This window comes from Centroberyx gerrardi, chromosome 13 (assembly GCF_048128805.1).
Source record: "Centroberyx gerrardi isolate f3 chromosome 13, fCenGer3.hap1.cur.20231027, whole genome shotgun sequence".
NCBI classification, from domain to species: Eukaryota; Metazoa; Chordata; class Actinopteri; order Beryciformes; family Berycidae; genus Centroberyx; species Centroberyx gerrardi.
In genome coordinates, this window is record NC_136009.1 from 23,637,694 (window position 1) to 23,655,695 (window position 18,002).

Consider the following 18,002-nt stretch of genomic DNA (forward strand, 5'->3'; position numbering starts at 1 on the left):
GAGAGCACAGTCAATGAAACCCTTCACGTCTTCAGCTGTCTGGCATGACTGTGAATGCGCTGTGAACGCTTCTCTCACCGCCTATAAAATCACCGCTCAGACGAGGGGAAGGCAGCGCTTTTCTCATTTCACGTGGGGTGGCTGTGGCCTAAGGGTTAGCGAAGCAGGTTTATGAAGTTCAACTCCCCGGACAGGCTGAAGAAATTTAGGCGCGGGGAATGAGTTACTGAGAAAGAACATTTGTGATCAGCAAACCTTCCCAGCCATTGAGAGATCCCCTTGATCCCCTTGAACCTTGAAAGGAGCTGACATCTCCCAGCAGTGTGTCTGACAGAGCAGTCCATCACTTCTGCCCGATGTCACTCAAAACAGAGCGTCATCAGCATAAAAGCTGAAAATGCGTGAATGAATTAAACAAACCTCTGGCTAATGCAGCTGGAGGCACATACATAGACATCAAAGAAAGTGATTGATTGAGATGGGCGAAGGCGGCTGTGAGGAGATAAGAACTTTTAGAGCAATTCAATTACCATCAGGCCCCCAGAAGATGTAAGATGTTGTAAACTATGATTACATCAAGGTTGGTGAAAGGAGATGGGAGGAGAAGGGTGTAAACAAGGGCATTAACCGAGGCATTATTTCGCTTGTGACAATAAATTACACTATCCAGGCTGGGGTTGATGCAAAAACACTTATTTCTGTAATTGTAGGAAGTGCTTTAAAAATTTAAAGAAATTTCCAGGGAGCACAAACACAGGCTCCAAAACGAATATAACTATTCATGACAGTGCAGAGATTTGTTTTGTCAGTGCCGGGGTTGCAATTGGTCACAGCTGAATGTTTTCTGTTGCTTCAGATAATCTAAAAATTGTTGACATTTAGTGCCAGCCCGTACACTTTATCCTTCGAAAGCTCCCGATTCCTGACAGGCTCGATATGCTTAGAGAAAGTAAAGATGGGGAGGATGAGCAAGTACCAGAGGAGGTGGGTGTAATCAATAAAAACATGAGGCAATTAGTGTAGCGCTCATATTTCTTTAGGGAGGTGGGTGTAAAACGTGGCGATCAAAGTAATGTCTGCTGCGTGCGAGTCATTAATGAGGCACCAGATCTACTACAGGGAGATATAGTTAAAGAGCCTTTAGGAAGCCGGTATGGAGTAAAAAACCCAATGCAAGCACCCCATCTTTCATGCACTTTACAAACGTTACAGATAATTAGTTAGCGCGCGGAAAAGAAAAATGAAGGCTCACCGATCACTCCCACTTCCCACATTGCCTTTCTCACTAGTTCCTGCATCTCCTGCCAGACACTGTCAAGTGGCCAGCCATTTCTGGACTGGCCTGCCACTTTGAAACCAGCGAAATAAACCAATTAGCAGGATCTGGCGACAAACACAAGCGGCGTGCCAAGTGGACAGGACAGACTCCAAGGAGCATGATGTCACTTCGTCCACGGGAGCTCGTGAAACGCGCAGACGAGCGGCTGCAGCTCTCACAACTCGGGATGCAAACATTCGAAAGCAAACACTAAACAAACTCGCGCAGGAACACGGTGATCTTGAACGCAGCTGGAGTTCAGCGTTGGGGAGGTAGGCGTTGTGTTATGATGTGCTTTGACTGGATGCGTCCCACACACACACCCAACTAATTGGATGCACCTGTCAAGGAACAATGTTTTAAAATTGTCATTACTGTAGTCTGTCAGGGTTCATTTAAGGGAGCAGACAACTTGGACTGAATGAAACGTCAGAGACAGAGATAATTAGATTCAATCGTTTATTAAAAACAACTTTCAGACTGAGTGTACAAAAGTCATGTGATGCAAATGGAGATTTGTTTTTTTACAGATATCATTGCCTATGGGTTAGAAAATGATCTCGACAATGATAAACCTTTACAGAGAAAGAGGATGAATCATAGACAGTACAAAGAGGCAGCACACACACACACACACACACTGCCAACTACAAGCGTGAAACATGAGCACAAGGAAGAACGAGCATCGCTTTATGTTCACCCACAACAAATGTAAACTTACAAACAATACCACGGAAGCATTTGCTCAGTAGCTGTAATTGTTTGGCAAAAAAAAACATTTTCAGATGATTTATTCTCTTTCAGTGGCTTTGAAAACAGAATCTGCAGAGTAAGAAGACTCACATGCCAACTGATCACCTTGAAAACAGCAGCTTTTCTGCACTCTTTAAAGGGATGTGATGCTTTCCACATATCTGTGTCCACATTGATTTTTTTTCTACATTTTAGACATTTAGCTGACGCTCTCATCCAGAGCCATTTAAAATGAGAGAACAGGCAGGAGGCATTTTGTGATTCTTTATACTTTTACTCATTCAGAGGGAAATATTGTACTTTTTACTCCACTACATTTATCTGACGGCTGTAGTTATGAGTTACTTTGCAGAATAAGGTTTTAAGTGCAAAACATATGATAGGCTCATAAAATATGATGCATTTTTAGAGTTTAAACTAACAGTATATGGAGCAGTTAGACCTACAACATTAAAATACTTCTTATAGGTTAATGCATCAATAATTTATCACTCTGAAAAGGGCTATTCTTCAGAATGAGTACTTTTACTTAAGTACAATTTACTGCTAATGCTTCTGTACTTTTACTTAAGTTAACTTTTGAATGGAGTATTTTTCCATTATGGCACTGCTACTTTTACTTAAGTAAAGGATTTGAGTATTTTTTCCACATCTGTTGAAAAGTAACACAGATGTGCTTCAGACAGGTGTGTTGAAAATGACACACCCCTCTTCAGAGTGCAGAGACAACACTTCTGAACATCATGCACCATCCTCCTCCTCTCTCCAGTTCGGGATAACTGGGGGAGCGAGGGAAGACTACATCTTGTAGCCCCATCTGGCCCTGGAGAGCACATTCCCTTGAAAATACGTTTCGGAGGTCAAACATCCTGCAAGAACAAATTTGCCAACACAGAAACGAAAAGATTCCAATTGTCTCATTGACCTTGCTCAGTTGTGCATCTAACAGAAAACGTTGCGGCGTACCAGCTGCCGGCGAAACAAAAATGATAAAAAATAAGGTAAATAGTGGGGGCAGGCAGAATCTAACTGAGGTCTAACACAGTCAAGGTAACGGAAGTGAAGTGGGAGGATTTTTCCTCTCCAAGGTAAGGCAGAGTGGAAAGTTTACTAGTTTTTTCCATTTAGCCAATGGCTCATTAGTTTCTCTATTGTTGTAAGCTTGTGGAAATTACATCATGTCCATTACTCTCATTGCTCTCTGTCTCTGCGACTCCACCCATGATGACAAATGAATGGAGTTTGGAGGCACGCTCGCAGCTATTTAGTTATTAGTTAATACATCAGCCATGTCATTGTACTGTCGACAGCATTCATAAACATGACTGAGGAGCCTGATGATTTGATGCGGCTCCTGAATAACTCTCTACTACTGTATGTCACTCTGACTGTGTGGACGCCTGACACCTCGGCTGTAAGATGCATTTGGCAGAGTCTTCACCGACTGAGCTGAGCGGAGCTGGACTGTGCTCATGTTTTGACGATGCGACTCAGCTGCCATAATTGAATCACCACTGCAGGGCCGGGGAAATTGTTTTGATGGCGGTCAACTCCGGCAGACAACATCTCAAACTAACAATTAATTTAACTAAAGCGAAGGGGAAGTAATACCATTAGCCTAGCCCACTTTTCCTTTACAGTCTTTTTTTCCCTGTGCAGTGAAACACTTTGATAAATGCCACAAAAGGCAATACTTGGCATCCTCCTGGGAACTGCATGGCAGTTAGTGATTAATTTTTTTTTAAATGAGAGTGAAGTGTTACGCGATTAAAATAAACCCCGGCCAACCGCATCTGAAGTTAGTGCTGGAGCTGAAAACATGTCCGGCACCAGGGCATGAAATGAGACAGGCTCAGCTCGCCGACCCACATTTAATTTTCTATCTTGATACTTTATTCATTACTCCGGCATAAAAGCCATGAACCATGTGGGCATTACTATTTCATACTCTTGTTAGTATGCAAAGGTTACATAAAAACCTCTTACGCCCACCTGAACTCCAGAGAACTGTCTCAACGCAGCACATCTCCGCTCCATCATTGATGTTTTAAAAATCTCATGAGATCCCACAATTGAGAGGTCAGCTGAGCTCGGGCTGTATTCATATAGCATGAACACAATTCACAGAGTTTCTCATGTTCTCACACTGCTTACTCTGGTTTTAAGAAGGAGTTAAATCACATGAGCGGTTTGAGATTTTCGTTAATCTCCCCACAGAAAAAACAAAAGACACAGAAGACAGACTCCATCCAAAAATAAAAGCATTCACAAATACAACAAATTTGACATAATGCTTAGAGTGAACAGCAAACAACAGGACGTTACATATAATTACTGCTCTTATTTTTTTAAGAAAATGTACATTTGAGAAGAGTCATTCAATCCTGCAACGATCCATGCAGCATTTGGAGAATGTTATTTCACCGCGGGTAAAGAGGAGTGTGTTAGCTGTTGTCAGAAACAACTTTTCTGTGACAATAACAACCTCAGTGTTATATTACATTCTATAAACCTCAACCACACTCATGGTTACATGCTTCACAAGGACACTTGACTTGAAAATGAAAAAGGAAAGTGCTTTACCACACAAAAAAAAGAAAAAAGTTAAGACATGGACATGGAAACAAACATTTTTTTTCAAGGTAAGAAAGCACTTGAGTCGTTTGAGAAAATGGCAACGAGAACAACAGTCTGGAGGGAAATGGGGGGAAAATGCTACATACTGAACTGAAGGGATTTCTAAGGGAAACCAGACCAGTTCTTTTGAATCTGATCTCTCACCTCAAAAATAGATAGTAATTACCTCTACTGATCGCGCCAAAATAATGCAAGTGTCTTAACGGTGAAGGACATTGTAATTCACAGCTTTGTTCCACTGGCCTCAACACCCAGACCTTCTAATCACAACTCTGTTTTCTTTTCTCGCCGATCTCTGTTTTTAGGGAAGTGAACTTCAATTTGCTTTAAACGTAACGTTATACAGCGGCATACAATTGGAGCCATTCCGCTGACACTTCAGTTGCCAAGCCGCACAAGCAATGCTACTGTTTTTTTTTTTTTTGCCATTTGCATATATACAGCACGGGACAGGTAAAGATAAAACTCCGCTTCAGGTTTGAGGATGGATGAAATCATTACCAGCTACATTTCAGTCAGGAGAGGGAGGAAGAGAAAGGAGAGGAAAATAAGACCGACGGTGGTATGGATCTGGCTGTAACACCCACTTTGCCGGTCTAAATACTTCATACTGCAGTACTCGAAACGCTACATTAGCCAAGGTTTGACCGGTTTAAGTCCTGGATCAGTTCAGGCTGTGGAGTAAGGGTCAAAAATGTCCTTTAAAGTTCACAAAATGCCCATGAAATTAAAAACGAAGGGGCAAAAATAGCCCCTGATAATTAAGAGCGCCCTTTTTTGCATTTCACCCTGTTCACATTTTATTTGTTGAGTAATTTGTTGAGACTACTGTCCCCCGAGGGCCACCACAGGTGATTCATGGGAGCTGATGACTGGCCAATTCTTTCCAGTGTGTTCTGGGTGAGAAAAACGGAGCAGTTTTTGATCAGAAAACAAGCGAGTACGCAGCCTGAAGCAAAATATTGGCACGATGCAGCCAGCAGTAGGAGTGAACGCCGCACACAAACCACTGCATCAACAAAAAAATAAAACAACCAATATTGCAAAAAACTCGATTGAGGGATGGAAGATGAACAGTCTGGACACAGAGAGGGGAAAACATCACCATGATCTTCTGTAAGGCCTGCTGCCAGTTTCCAGCAGTGGGTAAAGAATTTAAATCAAATCTTAGTGGCACAAATGTATATTATATTAAATTTATGTATTTGCCAATAAGCAATGCAAATGTATTATTTCATAGTTCAATAAAATTGACCACAATGCCCCTAAAAACTAAGATCAAGGGTGCAAAAAATGCCGTCTGAAAAAGTTCATTTCTTCCTCTGGTGTGAAGTACTTTATCATTATGGGGGATGGATGGTAGCCGCAAAACTGATTGGTGCACAGCTGCCAGATGATTGCACAATCAAAAGCTGAGTAGAAATGTATGAAAAGATCTACATTAATCATATAAAATGCATGCTATATGAAATCATAGATTCAGTATCTACGGCTGTTTTCCCACAGGAACTGGAAAAAAAAAGAAAAGATTTTCAAACACTTCCTGACCCAGATCTCATCTTCTCATGGCTGTCTAAACAGGGAAAATCATATTCCATGATGTTCCAGCCCTCTCATGTCTCTTCAGCGTGCGTCGTCCCGGTGGGAATCGAACCCCTGACCCTGCCACTGTTTCTGCCACGCTCTACCCATTCAGCTGCACTGGGACGAATCTAAAGCAGGACATTTTTACATTTTGCTGATGCTTTTATCATCCAGATTGACTCACAATGAGAGAGCAGGTGACAACAGGACAAACAGCTACTGGTGGGGGTTATTCGGCACTTGACCGCCATGAAAACCAGAATATAAACTGCTCGCCAAGATCAGATGCAGCTGGACGAGTTTGTAGCGTTCTGATTTTTCCTTCCCATTAATTTGAATGAGGCCACGAAAATAACCTGAAAACTTACATTTAACACGTTGGTGAACAGATTCAACAACAGATGCTGCTACTGTGATTTTCAACTGAGTGTGGGTTCACTGAACAGCATTTTTACGAAAAACATAGCAGAGGAATACCATTGACGAGAGATAATTCCTATTTGGGAAACCTAGTTTTATTTTGAAATACAAATTTTAGTGCAAAATGACGACGGACCCAGGATGCTTTGTTGTCTTAAAAGTGGGATCTGTTGATGAATCTGTTCACATACGTGTTAAATGGTAGTAGTAGTAATATTATGGTTTTCATGGTGGTCAAGTGGCAAATAATCCCCATGTTAAAAAAGCGGATGGCTATGCAACGATTTCTGTTTGAAAAGCCGAGAGAGGGTAAGATCTGTGCCGCAAAGAGATAAAACTCAGATTTTTTCCGTTCTCGATGTGAAGGCAGCCTCTGGATTACAGCATTAAGAGACCTAGCAACGAAAAACATGCAGCTGACAACATGAGAAAAAGCCTAAAACGGAGCGGTTATGTGGTGAGTGATAGTAAACAGCAAAATACACCGTGGTGGAGGTGAGATTCAGATACTCGGCTGCAGCGTGTTACAGTAGTCAGCGACCCGCTGCATCAAGTCGCCTGAATTACAAGTCTTTGAATCCCTCCACTCCTCCCCTCTGGGCCGAGCTGCGGACCAGGAGACTAATCACAGCCTGGGGGGGGGATGGGGATTGGGGATTTGGGGGGGAGGCGGGAGTCACGGTCACAGTTCACACAGCCAGTCTGTCTCGGCCGTCCGCAGATCCAATACACTTCAGCGCTTCATTGATTATTCCTCACCGACACTGTCCTGAAAGAGCTGCATTCAAATGTAATGGCCCGAACCTGGAGACATGCATGTCACGTCCAAAGACAAATGGGAAGATGTGTTCACACAGTGATACTGTATACGTAGAGGCACAACACTGAATGAGAAGATGAGTGAGAGAGAGAGAGAGGAACTCGTGCATCGTCCTCTGTCTCTATACAATGAACTGCAGAGTATATCGGAGGCACAAATGATAATAGAACGCAATTAACTTCAAACGGTTTCACTGCACACATAAATCTCTCCCTCCGCGGGGTCACAAATGACTTAACTCCGTCCATAAGGATGGAATTTCTAATTGCACATTGCTCTATGTGCTGTGATGCTCACATTGTCAAACAATGGCACACAATGAGAGTGTTAGGAACTTATCTCTCTGTGCTATAGAATAAATTAGCGACCGAGCGTCCCGGGCATCAAGCCGATGCCAGAATGTGTCTCTTACAACTCCATTTCACAGCATTAAAAAAGAAAAAGCTGACATCCTCAAATTGGGTGAGTCTGCACACACATAGCGAAATGATGAAAAGTGGAATTGGTGGGAAAAAGCAGATTTACACCTCCGACTAAAACCCCCCTTGGATTAAGAGTCTTGACTGAATTCTGATATAAACATTAATTCTGTTTGCTTCTGATGCTTTTCAAATGACCTTGTTTGCTGAAGCTTGTTTGATAGACAGAGGAAAGCAAATTGAAACTGACAGAGCATCTGCCTGCAAAACTCCCTCAGTCAAAGATGAAGGCCTGAATGATACTTATTATAGATTAATTACAGCTTGACAGGAGACAGACACGCACAGGAAACAGAGTGAGGGAGCCTGTCAGACGTCAACGTGACTATCTGTGCAGCGGCTGGGCTGTTCTCCAGCAAAAAGTCTTGAAAATGAGTTTGAATTCAGCCTCTGCGATATACAGCGCTGGCGGACATCTGAGGCGGTGAGGTCACTGCGAGTTGACGGACGGTTGTTTTTCCTTCATGTTTTCTCCCTTCTATAGTCGGTCTTCAAGGCATCCTTTGCTAGACTCACAGAGCAGCAAGTGGATCGATTTGTCAATTTGCAGCCTCATTCGCAGTACGACGCTGTGCACTTCCATCAGCGCTCAAATTCAAGAAAAGAAAGAAAACAAAATATTCAAGAAGCTGGAGATTTCTCATTGCCTTCCAGGTTGCCCGTTACTTTAACAGGCAAGTTTGACTGATTGAATGGCCATTGTCAAATCAGGAACTGCCTGGCTCCACCTCCAAACCTGGACATTAACCAATCAGGACTGGACAAGCAACCCTCAACCTAAAAATGGTTAATGAATGGATATGGAGTGGAGCTTGTGCAGAAATGAATACTTGCACGCGTTCAGACCACAAGAGGGGAACGCGCCGAGAGTGTGAGATTTGGCTAGTCCCTGGATGATGATGTGGCGTTTCCGGATTGGTCCAGCCGGGGTCACGACAGCTGCCAGGGCGGGTTGAAGAACTTGATGGCGTGAGTCTTGGCCCACTTGGCGAACACGGCCTTCTCCGTGATGAAGCGGTGCCCGCCGTAGGGGGCGCTCTCATGAAGGAGGTATTCCGCGCACTCATCCCGACTGCCTGCCTCATAGTAGTGGTAGGGGACCTTTCTGTAGCCCTCCGACCTGATGGAGAGAGAGGGACAGAGAGAGAGAGAGAGGGAGAGAGAGGGAGAGAGAGAGAGAGAGAGAGAAAGAGAGAGAGAGAGAGGTTATTCATGTAGCTACTCTTCAAAAGGATGTGCCACTTACTAGTTCAGTCTAGTTTGTGGCAACACACGTTTGTACTGCTTTTTAAACCCAACATGTCAATGACAACATATTCAATTCAATTCAATTCAAAAATATCTTTATTGGCATGAAATACCAGAGTACATGTTGCCAAAGCAAACGTATACAATGCAGAAAACAAAATATAGAATGATAAATGACTCTGTTACATATTGTTTATATAAATATATATGATCCATATATATGCTCCATCTATACATTTTGATATGATTATATATGCTGTGTTGAAAAGTAACTCAAATGTTGATTCAAGCTAGACACATGGACATGCTGAAAATTGCTTTTGTACTCTATGTGCAATATCAGTTTAAAGAGGCCCTAGAGAGTTAAACAGAGTTCAGATTTTCTTCTATTTATATGAACATATAATATATGTTCATATAAGTAATATGATAATATATTGTTAAAAGTTTATTTTGTTTGTGTAGTTATTGCATTTTCAAAAATTCATCTATTTTACAGGCAGTTTGGGACAATCTCCAGTCAATGCATCACAACTGGACTTGGTCTTGATTGGCTCAGCTCGCAAAACTATTATCGAAACTATTAAGCTACACAAACTAAAATCCCTCCAATCAGCCAGTTTGCAGCTTTGAACTGACACTGCCTGTGGCAAACTCAAATTAGCAAGTTTGCCTCATTTGAATCAGACGAACTGCTGCTGTCAGCCAATCAGGTTCCAGTATTGTGACTGTTCCACCTATCAGGACTTAGTCTTCCACCTTATTTCATAAATACCCTTTAAACTAAACAACATTTATTTGCAAAACACCATGAGGAACATTGTATGTGTCCTGAGCCATAGTCTAAACAGACAACTATGAAAACTGATGTATGGCACCTTTAAACCATTCCAACCTTAAGTACATGATCTGAGTCGCTCTATATTTACAGTTTGCATCTTCAAACCATTTGAAAGAATGAGAGCGATCGATAAAGAGAGAGGACGAGAGACACAGCAGTAGAATAGATTCACTGTGCACTCCTCGGTTATTCTCTAATAACAAATGACAGCTTTATGTGAGGATGACTTGTGTAACAATTTCATTTGGAGAATGAACAAAAACAGAGGAGAAGCAGCCATCATAACAAGCAGCCAGTGGGTCCAGAGCGAAAAGCCCACAGAGCGGCTGTGGCTGTCTGCCAGCTTAATACACGGCCCAAGCACCGCTTCTCTTCTCTGTGTCACACAGCGGCGCGCACCAGTGTTAACAAATAAATTCAATTTCACCCTCTCTGCGCCACCTGTTGAATCTCCATTACCACAAAACTGCCGAGGTCAATTCTGACAAAGCCATAGAACATCGTAACACAAAAGATGGCTTCCTGTCGTACCGGCGCAATCCGCTGCCTCCAGTACTTTGTGCGACTCTAAAATTGGCCGCTGAGAAACTCAATGAAACACAATATCCTGTTGTCTCTCGCAGGAGGGAAGAAAATGAGTGAGAGAAAGGCAGCGAGAGCGCACCGCCCCTTAACTGCCTCACTGAATCATAAAATCCCCCTTGCTGCTTGAATTATCACTCCTCTCTATGATGTGGCTGCCGCTATTTTTTTTTTTAACTCCCGCTGCGCACGGGGAACACGGGATGGATAAAAGGCAGGATTTTCACCGCGCATTAGGTAAAAGTGTTTGATTCGGGGGGGATAGGGAGAGCTCAGGTTGAGTTGTAAGAGCGGTGGGGAGACGGAGGGAGCAGCGCCGGCTTCGATTACGGCTGAGATGCCTTGAGAATGAGCAGCCGAGCCCGGAGCAACAACATCTTGTTTGTCATCCCTCCTACGGCCCCACAGCCAACACAGTAATCACTCACCCTGGAGTCAGAAAGAAGATGCCAGGCCAATATACAAATAAAACTTCTAAGGAGAGGAGAAATAGGGTGCTGCAGTCCAGCCACCCGCAGCGCCGGAGATTCTGCGCCAGCAACCTGCTGGGTATTCTAGGCAGGGAAACATAATGGTATTCACGGCACAGGGAACCCAATATGGATTTCTGCATAGAAATTCATCCATTAAATTCAAACTGTGGCATTGAAAATATATTCCAACAGGGCAGTCCATGGTTACAGGAGGGAACGACTGGCTGCTGCCGTGAATGCGAATCTAGTTTTCTGAGTTTTGCAGGAAGGTGTGTGTTTTTCATGGCGGTGCGGAGGGGTGATAGTTGGTGTCTTACTTGCAGTAGGTGTCATTTATCATGCCGTAGATATGGATCTCTTTGCACATGTCCATGGCGAGGATGAGCGTGAACCAGCCAGTACTGAGGTAGGAGCCAGACTGGATCCTGCAAACACACAAAGACAGCTCTTATAGTGTGATATTCATTTGGATTAAAAAAAAAAAAAAAATCCCAACCTAAATACTACATCATTTGCATTAACATCTGTTTTCGGGGCGCTGTGGCTCTGACCCTTGCTCTCCATACTCTTGGTTGTTTGTAATGTTGGTGATCTGGGATTTGAGATTATTCTTGGAGCTGCTCTCACTGCAGGTCGCTCCGGATAAGAGCCTCAGCTAAAGATCGAAAATGTAAATGTGAATGCATAACACAGGCATCCGCAGCACAGCAACACGGCCCTGTTTTACCGGAAGATTTCAGATGAGAATTATTTTTTCTCGTTCTCAATCCAATTACGTTAAGACTGACTTGCTATTGTGTGCATTAATAGTTTGAGACAGCAGGTGGTTCTTGGTCTGAAGGTTGAGAGAGATGAGGAGAACACACTCCTGAAGAGCTCACCATGGTATAACACAACAGCACAAGGCAACAGTAAACTTGAATGATGCAGGCGCCCCATGGGCCGATCAATAACAAGCTGCATCACGCTTTCAAGTTTAATAAACACTGGATCAGTGGTGTAGCAGTTCAAAGTTTGAAAGTTTGAGCTTTAATTACACCGTCACCATCAGGCAAATCAGTGTTGAACACAAATGCATCATCTCAAGTTTTGTCAAAATTGGACGAGTAATGTATGGCTGGATTTGTGTAGCAAGGTTCTTGTCAGTTGGATTTACAGTGTAGGAGTTATGGCCCTTCAAATTTAGAAATTTTGACCTTTATATATGGGACACACATCAGGCTAATCAGCGTAATTTCTTTGAAACACCAGAACAGGATGCCATGACGCATCTTCCCTCCAAGTTTCGTCAAAATCGGACCAGTGGTGTCTGGGATATCACGTTTCCAGTTTAAAATTTGACCTTTAACTATAGCGCCCCCATCAGGCCAACCAAGAGCAACGTTTACACCAAACTTTCCTTCATCCGGGTCACAAGAATAGACTTTTTTGGGTTGTGGTTGTATGGAGAGAGAAAACACAGGGGACCTAGTTGCACAGGCATTATAAAGCAAACTCCCACACACACACACACACACACACACACACACACACACACACACTGGCATTCTGCGGCTTATGACCTGGCCTCTTAGAATATATTCCACAGTTGCTGCAAAATATTATGCAAAAACATGCATCATTATATGCAAGGGGGGCAATTTTAACATGGGAGCTAAATTTACATCTACACTGCTTTTACATTTCAGGTTTATCTAGAGTGACTTACAATGAGGGCGGAGTGTGAATGACAGTGTGGAGTCACGCCCCCCTACGCACCTGGGCTTATGCATGCTAGGGGTGGGGTGAGGATGGGGTGGAGGGGGTGGGGGCTTTGGAGTTAGGGGTGGTAACTTGATGATGGATGAATGTGGAATACCTGCTAACATGTCATCATTTCAAGAATACATTTTCCACTGCTAGTTGCCGTAAAAAAAAAACAGGATTTGCACATAAAATCCATGAAGACGACATTATGCAATGTATTGTCACGATTACAACATGGATGCATGTGTTTCATCACAAAATTGGAAAGAAGAAAAAACAGAGGCAGGGCTTCCTTGCATGCAAAAAAAAATCCCTTTAGTAGAAGTAATTGCGTCCACATGTCAAAAATGAACAGAGGTGGCACATCTTCCAAAGTCAAGAACAAAATGTGCCTGGGTCCAGACCTTTGAATCCGCCGACTCCACCGAGGTGACTGCTTCTGGTCTGGCATCGTGACATGAAGCGGTTTCTCTCGGTTGAAAAATGATCGGTCCAATCAGCACCACGGGCGGGACTAACGCTGTTGTCAAGCTGTTGTCAAGCATTGTCGAGCTGTGCACCAGAACCAAGGAGGAGTAATAACAACAATGGCGACCGCTGTAGACAAGGTAGACGCTGCTATCGAGGCTGTTCTAAATCCATTCAAAGTACCAATTACTTTGAAATCCGAACAGCACTCTGCTTTGAAGGCATTTATTCAAAGGGGAGATGTTTTTTTCGCATCAGTGTCGACTTAAAATGACGTTAGATTCAGGCGGATACGTTGGTCTCTAGTGATTGGTTAGGGAAAATCGAATCCCCCTCCCCCACGGAAATCGGTTAGAGTGAAGGCAATGTCAGACTGAAGATGGAAATGGAGTGTAACGAGATGACAATTCTGTCTGATATCAGGCAAGAACAAAATAGCATTCAGCATTCAGGTACCCAAGTGGGCAGGTGTGATTTTTTTGCATGCAAGGAAGCCCTGCCCGTTTTTTCTTGTTGCCTCTGCCAAGTTTCCCATTGATTAAGAGATGAAAAAAGTGAATTTAGGGTTTCATCCCCCTTTAATGATAATTAGGGTTACTCAATGAGCGTAAACGACAGATACAGGCTCAAATTGATTTAGAACAAATTAGTTAACCAAACTGAACAAAAACATTTCAGAATCCATTTCTGTCCAGGGCCCGATGTGCAGCGTGTGGTTTTGGTTTGGGCAGCCCAACACGCTCACACACACACACACAAACACTGGGGTTGTGGGGAGGTGAAATCACAAAAAAGGCAATTTGTTGTAATAAGGGAGTGGAGTAGCACAGAAGGGAAATGGCACATTATCACTGATACACAGCTCGGCAGCTCTCAGCCGTCAGAGCTGTCAACACATCACTATTACCCTGCATTATTCATTAGCCATTTGCCACTCTAGCAGTCACACACACGCACACACACACACACACACACACACACACACACACACAGACATACACAAACACACTCCACATCTCTAGTTGAGTGCCGAATGTCCCGGAGCAAAAAAGCTTGCTGGAATAAATAAGGGGGTGGGATCTGCTGACCTGATAAATAACATTTCAAAGCAGATATGTGGAAGTGGAGATGTAGAGTGAACGATTGACAAATTCAAGGTCAACAACATGTGTTTACCTATGATAATTATAATAGGGCAACTTTGCAGAAATTGTGTTGTTACTGTGTGGGCAATTTAAATGAAAGATAAGGCATGGTGTGAAGCAGCTTCAGCAGACTACAAATAACAATCAGAGCCGGAGGACACAGAGAATGCAATTTGCTTGTTTTGTTAAAGGAGAAAAACACAGTCCTTTATTTAAAGAAGGCAAACAAAGGTGTCATGAGGTCCGACTGTTGCCTGGCTTTTTACGGACTCTCTTTCAGTCCCCTCTGTCGCTGTTGCTGAAAAATGAAACATAATAAAGCGTGTTTGGGCATGGATGAGGCTGGATGGAAAAAAAAAAAAAAAACAGACTTCAAAATCCCTCTTTTTCTTGCTCTCTCCGACGTGAACCTGAGACAAGTGAAGCAGGAGTGATTGGGACTGACATTCGAGGACGCTGCTGCGCTACCGGCGCTGGGAAATGAAGGGTGTTTGAGAAATGAAGTCAGACACTCTGAGCGGGGTCTAAGTAAATAATCCCCTAAGTCTGACTGAGCTGGAGCTTGTTGTGCTTTACCTGCCGGGTGCCAGAGGCTAAGGAGCGGTGGAGAGACTCCTCTACCTCCGACTCTGCTCAATAACACGCACTTGACATTCACAGCAGGGGAGCTGTCCATGTGTGAGAGAAATCCGCATTGACGAAGTGGTTTATTCGAACCGCGCTTTATAATGCCTGTGCTCTCGCACAAATATGATATGACACCTGTCAAAACCGCTTAGCGGAATTTAGCTCAACTCTATTGTGAGAAGTGTCTCTTTACTTTGCCAGGAAATCGGCTTGGCTGTAAAATGTTATACTTGAATCGTCACTTAATTATTATACAAATATTACACAGACGCAAGTATTCACATAGTAATACCACCTGCGTCACACCTGCATGATGCTGCTTTGCTGTATACACACAGCAGCACCTGCTCTCATCATGCACAGCTGAGGGGTAACACTAATCTAAACTTGTTTTTTAAGTTCAAACACTAATATATGGTAATCCAATCAGTGCAGTGCAGTAACTTTCCACTGCTTCATGAAGGTCAGTGTTGCTCGGCGTGGAGAGAACTGGAGAAGCAGACCCTCCAAGTCATCCATCCTCCATCGAGTGACTTCACAGACAATCTGGAGAGAGAGCCTTTCATCAGGCCAAACCAAGTCTCCCTCCTCTCTCCGAGGAGGATGGGCATTATATCAAGCATCTATCTCACTCTTTATCTCCTTCTCTCTCTCTCTCTCCCTCTTCTTCTCTTCTGGCTCAGAGAAATTGCCACTCAGGCAGAGCCTCGGCGGTATATTGTTGGGCTGGCAAACGCACCATATAGCCATCCCGGGGAAACACAATGGCTTTTTAATGATGGTTTCTCCACTAGGCGTACTGCTTTAAAAGCCGCGCATTGATCTGAGCTCCAAACATGAACAACAGACCGCCCACCCCGCCTCTCTGTCTGTCTGGCTCTTTCTGCTGTCAGACATGTGATTTCCTCTTCCTGGCGTGACACACGGATGTAGCCTGATGCAAATAACTGCGGTCTTCTTTAATTGATTGCCTCATACAACATCAGGCGAGGAGATGAGCTGACTTTGCCCATGGGTGAGTTTTCTATAGAGGAACAACATATTGTTTCTCCCTCTGCCTGTGAAGCAGCTGAAAAGCCCCTGGGACAAAACAATGACAAAACTCTGAGCAGAGCCGCAGGGTGAAAAGAGAGTTTTTTTTTCTTGTTTTTTTTTTTTAAACTTCTTCTCTTACACAGACCACAGAGCACGGCAATTTATTTTAATGATGGGAATGAGCAATGCGGCCGCGTAGGTTTGCTGAGCCGTTTCTTAATTCTGCCGGGAGGCGATAAGAAGGATCGTGAGTGACCTCCACAACCTGCATTACCAAAAAGACAATTTGCTTTCCCTGAGTTAATGTTTGTTTACCTTTGGCGCCACTATGCGACGCTATTAATAACCGGGGGAGAGGAGCGGTACCCCTTGAAGAAAAGACGTATGTGGCTGCAGGAAACACTCCAAAAAACTCATCTTTTGTTTGGATGATGCCAGGTCAGCAGGAAGCCTCGGGGTAATTCCTCTCTGAGCCGCTTCTCTCTCTCTCTCTCTCTCTTCCTCTCCAATGACCCTTTGCCTCGATCACTTTCCGCCCATCCCTCTTTCCCTGTCCGCCATCACTCTCTCTCCCTCTCTCTCTCTCTCTCTCTCTCTCCAGCTACCCTTTTCTCGCTATTTCCTGTTCACACTCAATCTCAACTCCTCTCGCTGTATTCACCATCTCTTTTCAACCCCTCTATCCACCATTCTGCTCTCTCTCTCTTTCTCTCCAGCGACCCTTTTTCTCGCTATTTCCTGTTCACACTCAATCTCTACCCCTCTCTCTGCATTCACCATCTCTTTTCAACCCCTCCATCCACCATCCACTCTCTCTCTCTCTCTCTCTCCAGTGACCCTTTCCCTTGCTCTGTCCTGTTCACACTCATCTCTCTCTCCCTCTCTCCATCCCTCCCTCTGCCCTGCTGTCTCTCCTGACCCTCTGTTCCCTGCCTTCCCCCCTCTCTCCCCTGAGTTAATGGCCTCGTTGTCCTCCTAAAGCATATGTCAATACGAGCAGCGCGAGCGGACGGAGGAGCGGAGCGGCTCTGAACTCCCCGTGCGGACGGGCCCCAGCCGCCCATCTCAGCCAACAGCCAAACAGTTGTGACATTGCCCTGACATTTAGCGCAGAGGATTTTTTTTAGTAAAGTGAAGTACCCGCTGAATAGCTAATCCTGGGTACACCGAGCTCACTGCCATCGGTGTTAAATTGTGCTCCGTTTCAGCGGCTGTGGGGACCAGGAGGGAGGCAGAGGAGCGCCGTTCGCCTGCAGCACCGTGATACCAGGAAAAAATGACACAGCACCTCAGAGATGTATTCCAAACATTTCACGCCGTATCCCAGAGAAACATCCGAATGTGCTGATGGTGATATTCTTAATTTTCAGCTACGCCGTCGTCATTACTCAAGTGGGAGAGCTTGTTTTGGCGTGACATCTACTTTGTGCTTGTGAAGTATAATTTCTAGCTATTTAGGGAGGCAGACGTCACGAACATCAGCGTTAAAAGAAAACATTTACAGGACCTTTAAGGCTGCCCTAAGCGAGATTTTTAGGTAAAAATACACCTGTCATATCAGGCTAAAGTGGGCGTGCAACAGCAAAAAACATCCCATCACCCTTATTTCAGATGCTGTAGAGCAGTGATTCTCAACCTTTTTCATATCAAGGACCACTAATTTAGTCCACATTAGAGCCACGGACCCCCATTTGATGAGATTTTGTCTCTCGGACGCAAATCTGAGAATATTTTTATTGTTAGATATGATTTTGTCCAGAATTCCATGACTATCTGTATTGCAGGTAGAGAGATAACAGTGAAACTATGATCAAAACAGTCATTCT

At 43.9% G+C, this 18,002-nt stretch overlaps 1 protein-coding gene across 2 annotated transcripts in view; it reads right to left on the reverse strand.

Annotated features, from left to right (window-relative positions):
• Positions 1-8,941: 8,941 nt before the first annotated feature.
• The window catches only part of st6galnac3 (ST6 (alpha-N-acetyl-neuraminyl-2,3-beta-galactosyl-1,3)-N-acetylgalactosaminide alpha-2,6-sialyltransferase 3), a 36,458-nt gene continuing 27,397 nt past the window's right edge, over positions 8,942-18,002 (reverse strand). The window contains exons 4-5 of one of the 2 annotated variants that reach the window (XM_071924368.2): positions 11,473-11,580; positions 8,942-9,131 (exon numbers count right to left, since the gene is read on the reverse strand). In XM_071924368.2, the coding sequence (XP_071780469.1) occupies positions 8,942-9,131; positions 11,473-11,580 (298 nt within the window). The remainder of the gene's footprint in view (positions 9,132-11,472; positions 11,581-18,002) is intronic. The other variant, XM_071924369.2, reaches the window with a different exon arrangement.